Below are 14143 nucleotides of genomic sequence, written 5' to 3' on the forward strand. Positions count from 1 at the left end.
ATTTGATTTTAGGTAGAACAGGACATACATTTTTTTTTTAACATCTTTATCGGAGTATAATTGCTTTACAATGTTGTGTTAGTTTCTGCTGCATAACCAAGTGAATCAGCTATATATATACATTTATCCCCATATCCCCTCCCTCTTGCATCTCCCTCCCACCCTCCCTATCCCTCCCCTCTAGGTGGTCACAAAGCACCCAGCTGATCTCCCCGTGCGATATAGCTGCTTCTCACTAGCTATCTATTTTACATTTGGTAGTGTATATAAGGACATACATTTTTAATGTAATCGTTTGTATTTATTTTTAGAGTAATCTATTTATGGTGAGTGATTCTGGTCTTCCATTTATAGTAGGGATCGAAAGCTCCTTTTAAAATACATTTAAGTTTATAAAATGAATCAATTTAAAGAAACATTAAGTAAATAATAGTGCCAGGGGCAAGTACCCAGATATGGTAAAATTGGAATTTTTTTTCCTAGAATGAGTGATGCTGCGGAAAACACTGCCAAATCCAAATGGGTTTAATTTTTGTGTCTACAAGCTCCCATGCAGCTGTGTGGAAATCATCAATCACCCAAGAAGAAAGAGCCAGTGGCGACGCGTGTTCCTTGAAGTGGGACCCGCCATGAGACCGCTGCACACACACGTGAGCCTAAGGGTATCTGCAAAGCCAGGGTCACCTGGGCAACCACACAGCTCACCTGGGAGGAGAGGGCTGAGGCAGGTGGGCACCTGGCTTAGGCAGCCGGGCCAACCACAAGCCCCAGTATGAGACTCTACTTTGCCCTTCTCAAAGAGTTGTCCTGACACTGTTAGGTCAGCCTCTAAACATCCACAGCATTCCAGCTTAGGACCCTGTCCGTTGCTGCCAGGGGTTCCGGGGGCCACCTTTCTAGAAGGTTCCTTGGAAATGAAACGGTCTTCCTATTATTAAATGTCATGCCTGGCATCTTCCATGCTCTGGAGAAAATAAAATTTTGTGCATGCACACTTGTGCATGAAGCAGAAATTCCTCCCCCCTCTCAGAACAGAGACTCCTGGGTCTGCCTGGGCGAGGACATTTTTTGGTGTGGCCCATGGAAGTAGAACCAGAGAAATCTGGGCCATTGGAGGAGGAACACCAGGAGCAGCGGCTATGGTTCTGCATGATAAGCCACTGGCCAAGCCCAGGCAGAGCCCAGAGCCGTGTGTGAGGGCAGGGGCAGGATGCGGGGACCCAGTGGGTGTGCGGCTGCCCGGCGCAGTGAGGCCTGTCTGGGCCAGCTTGTGGGCTCTGCATACCAAAACGCGTTCCAGCCCCTAGAGATTTCACAGATTTACTATCAGTGAAGGGCAATAATCACGCAAGGAGGAGCAATTATTGCCAAATCATTTAGGATTTAAAAAATCACTGGCAAGAAGATAGAGGTCAAGAGGTGCGCTGTCAGGGGAAATAAAAAAACCCTACCTGTCAGGTCTGGGTTGCACTTCCTTTCTGACTGCAATATGGTTCAGGGAAGCTGGAGATGCACACCAAGAGGTCAGACTCCCACAGAACAGAGATCCAAGAGCCAGAGGCGGCACCAGAGCCCTTTAGGCAGGTTTTCTGGTTTGGGTTCAAAATGCAGATTCATTCATCCTTCTTAAATATTCATCTGCCCGCCACGGTCTCCTCTTCGCCATCCTAGGTGCCAGGGGCAGAACCCATTCCAACAGGTGGCGACGTCTGGAACACAACTTCCAATGCCAAAGAGCTTTCCCAAGAAACCCCAGGTTTCACGAAATTTCTGATTATTCCCAGGCTCTGCCAGGAAGAGCACTTCTGCCCCCATGGGGCAACGAACCGCAGGGCTGGTGGTGAAGAAGCAGTGGGCTTGGCCTGCACTTCAGCCCCGAGGGACAGACACCCCCACTTGGAGAGGCCTCGAGATGACACCTAGCACTGGGAAGAGCCCTAGACCCTCAGCCTGCAGGCTCAGAGCAACCGGGCCCCCGCCGACACCCAGAGGTGGCTCGTCACTAAGGAATTTCCCCCACCGTCTGACACATTCGTAAGGAATAATACCAACGCAGCAAAACTCGAGGAAACCATTTTATAAGAAGTAAGAAACCATGTTATTGGTGAGGATGTTGGAAAATGAGCTCTTGCATATACAGCTGGTAAGGAAGCTGAATTGATACCGTGTTTCTGAAATAGAAATGAACACTGTGCATCGTGGCCTGACAACTATACCTCTAGGATTTCTAAGAAAATAATTTAAAATATACAAAAGGACATATACATACAAGGGTGTTCACTAAGGTTAATGTACAAGAGGGAAATCGGAAGTAATCTAAATGTCCAACAACAGGGGACTGGGGAAGCACATTACGGTAGCAAGGGGATGGAAGGTAGCCTCGTGCTAAAGAACATTACGGTAGTCCCTATGACAGAATGCTCTGTAGCCACAAAAATTACTTTGTGGAGGTGCTTGAATTCGCACAAAGGAAATTGTTCCCAATATTAAGCCGGGGGGGAGGAGGGGAATGGGAATCGGGTTTCAAATAGCAGATATGGGATTATCCAATTTTGTGTTAAAAATGTATATATACAGGTACTCCCCTGGTGATCCAGTGGATAAGACTCCGAGCTCCCAATGTAGGGGGCTTGGGTTTGGTCCCTGGTCAGGGAACTAGATCCCACATGCCACAACAAAGAGCCCGCATGCCATAACTAAAAAGATCCTGCATGCCGCAACTAAAGACCCCGCACGCAGAAACGAAGATCCCGCGTGCAGCGACTAAGACCCAGCACAGCCAAATAAATAAATAATTTTCTTTTTAAATGTACATATACAGGAATTCCCTGGCGGTCCAGTGGTTAGGACTTGGCGCTTTCACTGCTGGGCCTGGGTTCGATCCCTGGTCAGGGAACTAAGATCCCTCAAGTCGCGCAGTGCAGCCAAAAAAAAAAAGTATATATAGACACCAAAAAATTGGAAGGGTTAAGCATGATTTGTGTTATTGCAGGTTAGTGGAAGGATGAACACTTTTTTCCCTTGTACTTTCTGAACTTTATTCATCCCCTTAACAAACATGAGTTACTTCACAATCAGATTAAAAACTTGTGTTTTGAGGAGAAGAAAATAAAATCCACTAAAAAGGCTTTAGGGGTGGGGGCTTCCCTGGTGGCGCAGTGGTTGAGAATCTGCCTGCTAATGCAGGGGACACGGGTTCGAGCCCTGGTCTGGGAAGATCCCACATGCCACGGAGCAGCTGGGCCCGTGAGCCACAACTACTGAGCCTGCGCGTCTGGAGCCTGTGCCCCGCAACGGGAGGGGCCGCGATAGTGAGAGGCCCGCGCACCGCGATGAAGAGTGGCCCCCACTTGCCGTAACCAGAGAAAGCCCTTGCACGAACCGAAGACCCAACACAGCCAAAAATAAAGAAATAAATAAATAAAGTAGCTATAAAAAACAAAAATTAAAAAAAAAAAAGGCTTTAGGGGTGGAAATATCTTAGGGAAAACTAAGACATGAGGTTCTAAAGCTCCCTTATGACCGAGACGGGGCACAAGGCAACCCCAGTGCTGGCATTTCCTGGAAACCCCCGCCCGTGGCTGGATGAGCCACCCCTCTGGCCCTCTCTCTCCCGGGGCTCACACCGTCCCAGCAAGTGGTCCCTGAGCTGACACCCAAAGACCATGCACACCGCTTGTGGGGAAGATGGGCTGGGGGAGGGCCCAGCCCACGAAGGGGAGATGATGGGCCTTCCACGCACGGACCCGAGGGGGAGGAGGTCCCCACGCAGATGTTCACTCCCCACCCACAAGGCCTCCCCACCAAGGGTACAGACTGTCCCCATAACCCCGTAGCTAGAATTACTGCCCTGAGAACCAGGGAGCAAAATGATGGGGCAAAGTCCATGTTTTATGCCCGGTCCTCTTTGGATAAACCCACAAACCTCGCCCCCTTTTTTGATAGGCTGTCCTGAGAGTCCTCACCTTCACCACCCAAGATCTTGCTTAACTTTACTTTCTATATTCTGCCAACAAGACAGATTTTAATGTTTTTCACAACAGAAAATGATATTGCACTGCTAAATATGCCTTTTCAAACCTAAGCATTCTGCTGTGTTGCTGGCCCCTCCTGGAGAACTGGGGAGCAGCAGAGACCTGGAGGGGGCTGGGTCCCGGCCTCACTCCACAGCGGCAGAGTAATCCTGGCTTCAACAGTAGACTTTCCTGTGACTACTCCTCAGTGCCCTGGTTCTCAACTGGGGGCGATTTTGCTCTCCTGGGACATTTGGCAATGTCTGGGGACATCTGTGGTTTCACAACTGGAGGAGGAGGGCAGTACCCCCCACCACAAATAATGATCTGACCCCAAAATGTCAGTAGTGCCGAGGCTGAGAAATCCTTAACCTTAACCTTAAGATGGGAATGAAAGTACCTACGACAGCGGGTTGGAGTAAGGATTTCACGAAGTAAATGGGTACGTGACAGATCCTGGGTGTGCCCAGCACAAGTGCTCAAAGTATTCAAGGTCCTTCCTCTCCAAGCCTCGGGTTCCTCATCTGTGAAATGGGCACCCCCAGCTTCCAGGATGCCTGCACACTGGCTTCTGGTGCTGACTAAGCACTCTGGTCTGAACAGACCCAATTTCCACTAAACCTGCACAATTTGCAACTGATGGAATTTCTTACGATTATGGAAAACTGCCAAAACCTTCACATCATTTGGGATTTAGTATGAAGCTATAAAACCACCCACTGATTCAGAAGCCTTAGACCATGAGAATTAGGTATTTCTTGAAGTAGCCTTTAAGGTATGTTATTCTTTGCCTTATTACTGAATCCTAGAAAGGGCCTGGTTACCGCTAAGAGGTTTGAATTTCCAATCTATTAGAGTAATACCAGCAATCTGTTATTTCTAGGCTATTGAGGAAAGGTTAAAATGAAAATTGGATTTGGGGAGTTATATCCATTCTGAGCGCAGGTGGAAAACTCCTCGGCAGCAAGAAGCAAGTCTGGATCTGGGAAGAAGCAGTTATCGAGGGAAATGACTGGTGATAACTTTATTGATTAAAGCAGCTTGAAAATTTTAAGGTTTGCCACAGCCCGGCACTTCAGCAGCAAGACAGCCCCTCAAAGCCATTTTTCATTAAAAAGAGAGAAGCAGGAGCAGAGAATTATTACCTTGTGCATAAGACACAGTTCATTCAAAATGGCCTTATTTTGAAATACTGCTTTAAAATGTCTACACATCCTGAGGCTCAAGCAGTATTTCAAAATGTTCTAAATTAACACTTTAGAAAAACGGTGAGGTGGGGTGTTAAGAACATGCAACTGCCACTCAACTGTCTGTCAAGAGGGGAGACAGAGACAGGATGATAATGTGGTAGGTAAATAAGATTCAGCTCTGCCACGTGCGCTCAGAGCCGCCAGAGAAAACAATTCCTTAGCGACCCAGGGCCACAGATGCTCGTGATGCCTGGACAGCACAGGGACCCCAGCCTCGGCAGACACGCCAGGAATCCAAGCTCCTAACCCGCCACCCCAGACTGCACGGCCCCGGCATCCGCCAAATGAGAAGCCCGATCGACCTGACCCGCAGAAGAGCCTCAGCTCCTCTTTGGGGTGTGGGGAGCGCAGTTTCTCATTCAGAATGTAAAAGATACTGGCCGTGAAAGAAACTGGAAAACACCAAACAAATAAACAAACAAACAAAAGGGGGGGGAGGGGATTAACCAAGCTCAGCTCTGCAAAGACAACCAAAGATAACATCTGAATATTCAGTTCCTCTGGTCTTAATTTCTAGGCAGTGACAGTTTTTTGTTTTGTTGATTGGGGAAGGCAGGGGGTTGGGGGGTCGCGGGAGATGGTTGTGACCACAGTGCTTAGGTAATTCTAAATACTGATTTTTAACTCAGATTACAACAGTAACGTTCCTCCCACTCTATAACAAATGATCTTAAGAATTTACTCTGTCAGGGACTTCGCTGGCGGTCCAGTGGCTAAGACTTCGCCTTCCAATGCAGGGAGTGCAGGTTTGATCCCTGGTCGGGGAGCTAAGATCCCACATGCCTCGCGGCCAAAAAACCAACATATAAAACAGAAGCAGTACTGTAACGAGTTCAATGAAGACTTTAAAAATGGTCCACATCAAAAAAAAATCTTTAAAAAAAAAAGAATTTACTCTCTCAAATTCACCCTGTAAGTAGGATACAAATGTATACACAGTTGGTCATATTTTAAAAATGGAAAGATAAGCCATAATATTTATAAAAATGGCTATGATGAGAGATGGGTGGGAAGACAATAGAAGGAAAAGGACAGGAGCCAGACTTCCTTGAATGTACCTTGTTCCGTGGATTTAATTTCAGAACCACATGAATTTTTTACATAACTATGAAACAAATTTAAATGTTGAAAAATCAACTCCTTAAAAATTGGAAGTAAAGTGACTTCAAGGAGGGTCCTGTTGGTGACACACTTACCCAGCGGAATAATGGTAGCTTTAAAACACAGTATTTTGGCTTCCCTGGTGGCGCAGTGGTTGAGAATCTGCCTGCCAACGCAGGGCACACGGGTTCGAGCCCTGGTCTGGGAAGATCCCACATGCCGCGGAGCAACTGGGCCCGTGAGCCACAATTACTGAGCCTGCGCGTCTGGAGCCTGTGCTCCGCAACAAGAGAGGCCGCGACAGTGAGAGGCCCGCGCACCGCGATGAAGAGTGGCCCCCACTCGCCGCAACTAGAGAAAGCCCTCGCGTAGCAACGAAGACCCAACACAGCCAAAAATAAATTAATTAATTAATTTAAAAAAAAAACAAAAAAACCCACCAGTATTTTGGCTGTAAATCTCTAGAGGGATATATTCTAAGCCAAAAAAGAACTGTGGAAAAAAGGAATCCTGAACAGCACCGGTACCAGCCTTAACGTATCCAGGAATCAGCGGTCACAGTGATGCTGTGTCTCACAGTCCAGCCCACGGCAGCCGCAGCCCTGACCCAGCCTTGGTGGCGCTGATGGAACTGGTGGTGGCACCCACGCTTTTGCGTCTGGCTTCTCTCACACAGCATCATGTTTTTGAGATTCAAGACCCTTGTGTGTATTATGGGCTAAAACAAATGATTATGTCGGTATTCTCGCGAGCCAGGATTTCTGACATGGAAAAAAGGAAATACAGACACAAGATGGGTGATCCAGTAAAAAACCCACAGGCCTAAATCTGGATCAGAAGTTTCAGTATGAACTCATTATGCACTTCATCTTTAAAGATACATATTTTTTCAACCCTTGTGGACTAAGTCTTGGAAATGATGACCAACCCCATAGCAGTGAGAACGGTTAATATCCCGACTATGGTTTCTAAATACTATTTTCCACTAAAGGTAAGCATGGCTCCTTGGAAGGATGGCAGACTCTAGGCCTAGGGCAGGAAGTGTGCAAGGCAGGTGTTATCCTGTCGTAACAGGGAGTAAAGCACCTCAGAGACCTCTGGGGTCAGGACAACAGGACACAGAGGGCAGCTGGAAGAGGCTCCCACTGGTCAAAGATGCAATACTTTGAACACGAATAACTGCAATGGATTGGAACACGTCAAATATGCTTTTGTCTATTTATAGTGATATATGTAGTTTTAAACCACCAAGGTATTGGGAGGGTGTTAGAGAATCAATCATTCTGAAAACTAATAAATAATAAGAAAGAAATAGGCATTTATCTGTAGTTTCCTATATGAATTGTACTTCAGGGGAACGCATAGTTGGTGAGGCGTTTTCCTATACAGAGGTAATCCAGAGAAGAAATGGAGAAGGAATGACAGAATTCAAATATCACCATTTTGCAGCCCTTAATGAATGAATGGGGTTACGCACCAATCACCAATGGCTGCTAACACCACAGAAGGAGACACCTGGACATTCTGAACCTCCTGAGGGAGGCCACAACACCACCCAGAAAGCAGTCATCAAAAAACTGAAACAGATTCTGCCTAAGCTTCTAGATCTAACTATCAACATTCAGGAAGCAGGGAGAACAGGGGAGCGTGAGACAGGACACCACTGAGGCGCAATCAACAAAATCCTGACTGTGGGAAACTCTACAGGACAAACAAGCCAGCTTCTTCTTCATAAAGCTGCAAGGAGTACAAAAGGGAGACAGGGCTGGGGTCGGCGTGGGTGGGTGGGAATGGATAGATTAGAAAACACTTAAGAATCACACCGGCCAATCACAATGCGAGGACCTCATGTGGATCCTGATTCAAAGAAACTGCAAGCGATGTAAACACTTGTAAGACAATCAGGGAAATGTGAATAATGGCTGGATATTTGATGACATTAAGGAATTATTGTTAGTATTACTTAGATGTGATAATGGCATCATCCATGTTTTTTAAAAGAATTCCTATCTTTTAGAGACACTTAGAAATACTTACCGATGAAATGATACGATTTCTGGGAGATGATTCAAAACAATCTAGGGGAGAGGAGCAGGTGGGAGTACAGATTAAACAAGGGGTTATTAATCTTCAAAGTGGTCCCAATGGCCAAATATGGGACAATGTGGGCAACAAAATAACAATAGGAATGGATTGTGACTCGTGGAATAAAACAAATATCCTTAAGTACGTGTTGGAATAAATAAAAAAGTAAATGGGAGAAAAAGGAAAGCTGTCTCTTACAGTAAATGCTAATCAATAAATATAGAAGGAACAATGGAAGTAGAAAACCTCCGTTTGGCACCATGGTAACAACTGTTGCAGGTAAGAGGATGCTGAAATTAGGAGGGGAAAAGTATGTCAGGAGAGAGAATATTTACATAGTGTCAAAGTACTCCCCCGTAAGATACCTATTACTCACAAAGGGACAACAGTTAACTCTGCAGTGCAGAAATAGGAACCTCCGACGGGCATCAAAGTGACCCCCACCTATAATGCGCAGAGCGCCCACACATGCCTCCTGATGGGACACACCAGAGGGCACAGCGCTGTGTCTGTGAAATGTACAACCAGAATTAAATATGCCAGAAATGCATAACCTGAAATTAAATCATGAGGGAACATCAGGGACATTCTACAAAAGAACTGGCCAGTACTCTTGAAAACTGCCACAGTCCTGAAAGACAAAGGCAGACTGAGGAACTGCTCAGAATAAAGGGTGCTAGGGGGCACGACACCAAATATAACATGTCCCAAAACAGAGGGTCCCTGGGCTGGTCAACATCTGCATCAAGGCTAATTTCCTGATTTTATAATTGTCCTGTGATTGTTATATAAGATGTTAGCCTTTGGGGAAGCTGCAGGAAGGGCACAGGGGAATTCTCTGTTCTATTTTTCAACCTCTTTGTACGTGGGAAATTGCTTCAGAATGAACAGTTAAAAACAATTTTTAAAAGTGCTTATTAGTTGATAATTACTGAAGCTCAGTGATGGGTACCTGGGGGTTTATGACGTTACTCTCGCAATTTGCACAGATATTTGAAATGTTCCATGATAAAAAAGTTAAAAAGAGAGGTTTAAAACACAAAACAACCTTATTTGGATTTGATTTTTTTTAAAAATCTACATAAAAGACATTTCTGAGACAGCCAGGAAAATTTAAATATGGCCTGGTATTAGATAATACTAAGGAATTACTATTGATTTTGTTAGGTAGAGTTTTTTTGGTTTGTTTTTTTTTTTTTAGGTAGGGTTTTTTTTCAATGTGATAAAATTTACCAATGTAACCATTTTGAAGTGTACAGATCAGTGGCATTAAGTACATTCACAATGTTGTGCAACCATCACCACCAGCTAGTTCCAGACATTTTTTTTTTTTTTTTTTTTTATAATTTTAATTTTGTCCTTTAAGTGACTATTTTCTTTTTATTTATTTATTTATTTATGGCTGTGTTGGGTCTTCGTTTCTGTGCGAGGGCTTTTCTCCAGTTGCGGCAAGCGGGGACCACTCCTCATCGCGGTGCGCGGGCCTCTCACCATCGCGGCCTCCCGTTGCGGAGCACAGGCTCCAGACGCGCAGGCTCAGCAATTGTGGCTCACGGGCCCAGTTGCTCCGTGGCATGTGGGATCTTCCCAGACCAGGGCTAGAACCCGTGTCCCCTGCATTGGCAGGCAGATTCTCAACCACTGCGCCACCAGGGAAGCCCCAGACATTTTTTATCAACCCAAAAAGAGACCTCATACCCACTGGCAGTCACTCCCCATTCCCCCATACTCCCAGCCCCTGGCAACCACTAATCTATTTTATGTCTCTGTGGATTTGCCTATTCCGGACATTTCATATAAATGTTAAATATATAAAACGTGACCTTTTGTGACTGGCTTCTTGCAATTACCATAATGTTTTCAAGGTTCATACACATGGTAGGATTTATCAGTATTTCATTCTTTTTATAGCTGAAATATTCCATGGTGACAATAAACCACATTTTGTTCACCCATTCATTTGTTGATGAACATTTGTATTATTTCCACCTTTTGGCTATTGTGAATAGTGCTGCTATGAATATTCATGTGTAAGTTTTTGTTTGAACACCTGTTTTCAATTATTTTGGATATACACCTAGGAGTGGAATTGCTGGGTCATACGAAAATTCTACATTTAGTTATCACGGAACTGTTTTCCATACTGGCTGTTTTTCATAGTGGGTGCTCCATTTTACATTCCTACCAGTATTCCTATATGAGGGTTCCAATTTCTCCACATCCCTGCCAATGCTTGTTATTTTCCTTTTTTCTTTTAAAATTATCATGGCCATCCAAGTGGGTATGAGGGGGGATCTCACTGTGGTTTTGATTTGCATTTCCTGAATGAGTGATGATGCGAACATCTTTTTGTGTGTTCTTTTTTTGCCATGGTTAGGTGTCTTAATGCATTGTCAAAAATGCATTATTGATGGTCAAAAACAACCATCCTTTTTTGAAAGGCACACTATAATTTGAAAGGATAGGATAACATTAAGAATGGGATTTGCTTTAAAATACAACAGGAAAAAAAAACTAAATTTTTAAAAAGAAAGAAATGGGATAGAAGAAGGGAATGTGACAAAATCTTTTAATTGTTGAATCTGGGTGATGGATATATGAGGAGAATCACTGTTTCGTTGTCTCTGCTTTTGTGTATATTTGAAATTTGTCACAATAAAACAAATTTTAAAAATTGTCACTATGAAATGAAGTCGTGAAAATCAAGTTGTTTATTCCTGTAGCCTTCACTCATTCAAAACACAAACCTCTCCTCTCTACCAGCCTCACAGGGCATTTTCCAGGTGTTTCCTGGGGACCCCCGAGAACTGTATTTTCTGGCATCTGTGAGTCTCAGGGGAGGTTTGGGCGCAGAGGTCCCAGACTTCCATGGCTGTGTGCTGTCTTTCTCTAAGCATCGTGAGAGACCAGCGCTCTAGACTGGAACACACATGGGAAATTCGGGCCCAAGAATCAGGGAGCAGCACAGTGATCCCGGGGGCACCAGCCTCACCACAGGATGCTGACACTGTCCCCTGCTGCCGTGTCCAAAGGAGACAGCAGGACAGCCCTGACCGCCGGCAGACACGTGCCCACTGTTTCTTCAACAATGCTATCAGGAACCCACCGGCCGGAGGGGACCAACTCACTCTACCTGGGAAGGGGAGGTGGGAGGGTGGGCACTGGGGACACTAAAGCCATAACTGCCTTTCTTTCTTTTAAGATGTATGTTTGGAAGGCAACCTGTCTCAAAAACAGTTATAATGTAAAGGTGGCCAGATGCATGATTTTACTCCTACATGTTCTTTTCATCTTGCTGTGCACTGTCTTTCCGTGAAATATTTTTAATATATTGATAGGACTTGTCAATCCTTATCCTCCCAGAGAAGAAACAAAAGTCGCTTGAAAAGAGCCACAGGCATTTCTTTTTCTCACTCTTATACTGATACTAATTAACCAGGTGGAAAACATTCAGTGGGCCTCCTTTGCTGTCTTTTCCCCTCTTTTCAGTCAGGTCAGCTCTCACGGGGGGCGAGACGGAACCTTCGCAGGCTGCCTGAGCCCTCAAACCCATCTCCGGCGCCGAGGCCGCCCCGGGGAGCGCTCTGGGCCTCCCTCAATAGCTGCCTCCACGCACGTGCTTCAGGACCAGCTGGCCTACCTGGTGGGCTTCCAACCCCATCTCTCGCAGAGCAGACTTGAAAAACTCAGGGGAAGGTTTCCCCACCACCTCGGCTTCGATACCACAGGCATACTGCGGAAAGACAGAAGGACATGGCATGGGTTTGGGAGCAAGTACAGGTGAACACCCGTTCTGCAGTGAAATCTTCCCTCTGGGGAATCAAGGAAAGATGCCCCAAATGTGCACCTGCAGGCCAGGGGCCTCCAAGCGGCAAGACACGTGGGCCGAGAGGCACACCTCGTAGGCAAGTGTCACAACGCCACATCGGGCTGCCCGGGATGCTGGGGGCACCCACCACCAGGCGCCCTGCCACCTGCCCCAGTGCCAGACCTCAGCAGGAGGCGGTCCACAGCAGGCCACCCCGACAGTGCTCTCATCTGCATCCTTGCTTCTCCTCCCTTCCCTTCTCCCCCGACCACCCCCAGCTCTGTCATAGGCCCTCCAGGGGAAAAGGTCCAGGGCCCCATCCGCCAGCCTGTCCGTCCCTCCCACCTGAGTGCAAGTAGGTAGGGACCAATGTAGCAGTGAGTACGGGACGTGACATGGGCTGACCTGGGCCAGGAGCCCGGGCTGGGGCAGCTGGCTAGGTGTGGGTCAGAGTGGGAGCCCCATCTGAGCCCAGACTTGGAAACTGGAGGAGGGAACTGGGATGGAGTCTAATCAGGACACATCAAGCTCAGAGTGGTGCAGATAAGGGTCAGGAATGAGGCAGGTTCACACACATCCAGAAGCCAAGAATCCTAGAGGAGAGCTACAGAGCATGCTGGGAGGGCCAGCGGGCTCAGCGGCAGGTGGTACGGGCTGTGGGGAAGAGAGGGAGCGACGGGGGAGCAGAGTGATGACCAGGGCAGCCGAGAGGCCAAGCTCCAGAGGAGGGGGAGAGCCGGGCTTGGAGCCTCAAATGGGGGGGGGGGGCGCTTAGTTGGAAAACATAGAAGGCACTCAGAACACTGAGCACACCCTCTTCTCCAGAAAGGCCAGAAGCATCCCAGAGGGCCCTGAGACGTGAAGAGGGCTCGGGCAGACCCAGGGCAGGTACCTCAAGCGCCTTCATGTAGGGACCAACGTCCAGCATCAGGCCAGAGGTCTCCTTGTAGTAGCGTCTAGAAAAGAACAGAAAGGGACGAGGGGAGCTGAGCCCAGGGGCCTGGGAAGTGCCAAGAGAAACTGCCCTGTCCCGGTTCTGCCAGCTCAAGAGAGCTGAGTCACCGGCCAGGGTCAGTCCAGACGCCACGCTGAGAATGACCGATGGAGGTCAGCACGACAGAGCCCAGCGGTGGCCACCATGCCTGGCGAGAGGGGGAGAGACGGTGAGTCAGCAACTCTCAGTCAGAATGGCCCCCTGCTGCCAACCTCGTGGGGACCCCGCCACAGTGATTAACGGGGGACCCCAGGGGCAGTTGGATCCAGTTGCTAACACAGAGAAACACAAGTGACCTGTGTTCTCGAAAGGACAGCTGGTCCACAGAGCATGTGGTGAACCCCTAATTGCTAATAATTAACCCCTAATTGCTGCATGGAGAAGAAAACTCCATTAGTTCCACAGCACCCTGCCGCATCTCCTAGTAGCTGGAGGTCAGGAGAGGTGCCAGGTCTCACAGGCGCCAGATGCTTTTAGGAGAAGACAACTATTTGTTCCCCGTCTCACTGGGGCCAAGACAGCTTGGCTCACAGCAGGCCCTCCCAAGACGGTTTCACATCTTCCCTCCTGTGAGCGCTGTGCTGAGGCCCAGCTGCCACTGCCTGGCCACCCAAGGCCACACGCAGACCCCTTGAGACACACGGTGACCAAGCCCAGTTCTCTCTGAGCAAAGCCATTCGATTATAAAGTAAGAAGGTAGTTGACTCTGTGCTGCTCTGAAGACAGGGTTAACGGAAACCCAGGACTGCCACCATGTTTTCAGACCCGTCACATCAGTTACCCTTCTCCCTCCCCTCAACCTTCAAATTTGGGAGATGTTAAATAACATGTATGTGACCTAAATGTCCACAGACATGAATGGATAAAAAAGATGTGATATATATATATACAC

At 47.2% G+C, this 14143-nt stretch overlaps 1 protein-coding gene across 9 annotated transcripts in view; it reads right to left on the bottom strand.

Moving 5' to 3' along the window:
* LHPP (phospholysine phosphohistidine inorganic pyrophosphate phosphatase) overlaps positions 1-14143 on the bottom strand; it is a 139488-nt gene that overhangs the window by 97112 nt on the left and 28233 nt on the right. For 7 of the 9 annotated variants that reach the window (XR_009005728.1, XR_009005729.1, XM_057531506.1 and 4 more), the window contains exons 4-5: positions 13150-13213; positions 12090-12182 (exon numbers count right to left, since the gene is read on the bottom strand). Coding sequence is in view for 7 of the 9 variants with exons in the window: in XM_057531506.1 (XP_057387489.1) it covers positions 12090-12182; positions 13150-13213 (157 nt within the window). In the remaining 2 variants the exon portion in view is untranslated. Of the gene's footprint in view, positions 1-9705; positions 10064-11134; positions 11369-12089; positions 12183-13149; positions 13214-14143 lie in introns of those variants that run through there. The other 2 variants (XM_057531504.1, XM_057531505.1) reach the window with 2 other exon arrangements.

This window comes from Balaenoptera acutorostrata, chromosome 16 (assembly GCF_949987535.1).
Source record: "Balaenoptera acutorostrata chromosome 16, mBalAcu1.1, whole genome shotgun sequence".
NCBI lineage: Eukaryota > Metazoa > Chordata > Mammalia > Artiodactyla > Balaenopteridae > Balaenoptera > Balaenoptera acutorostrata.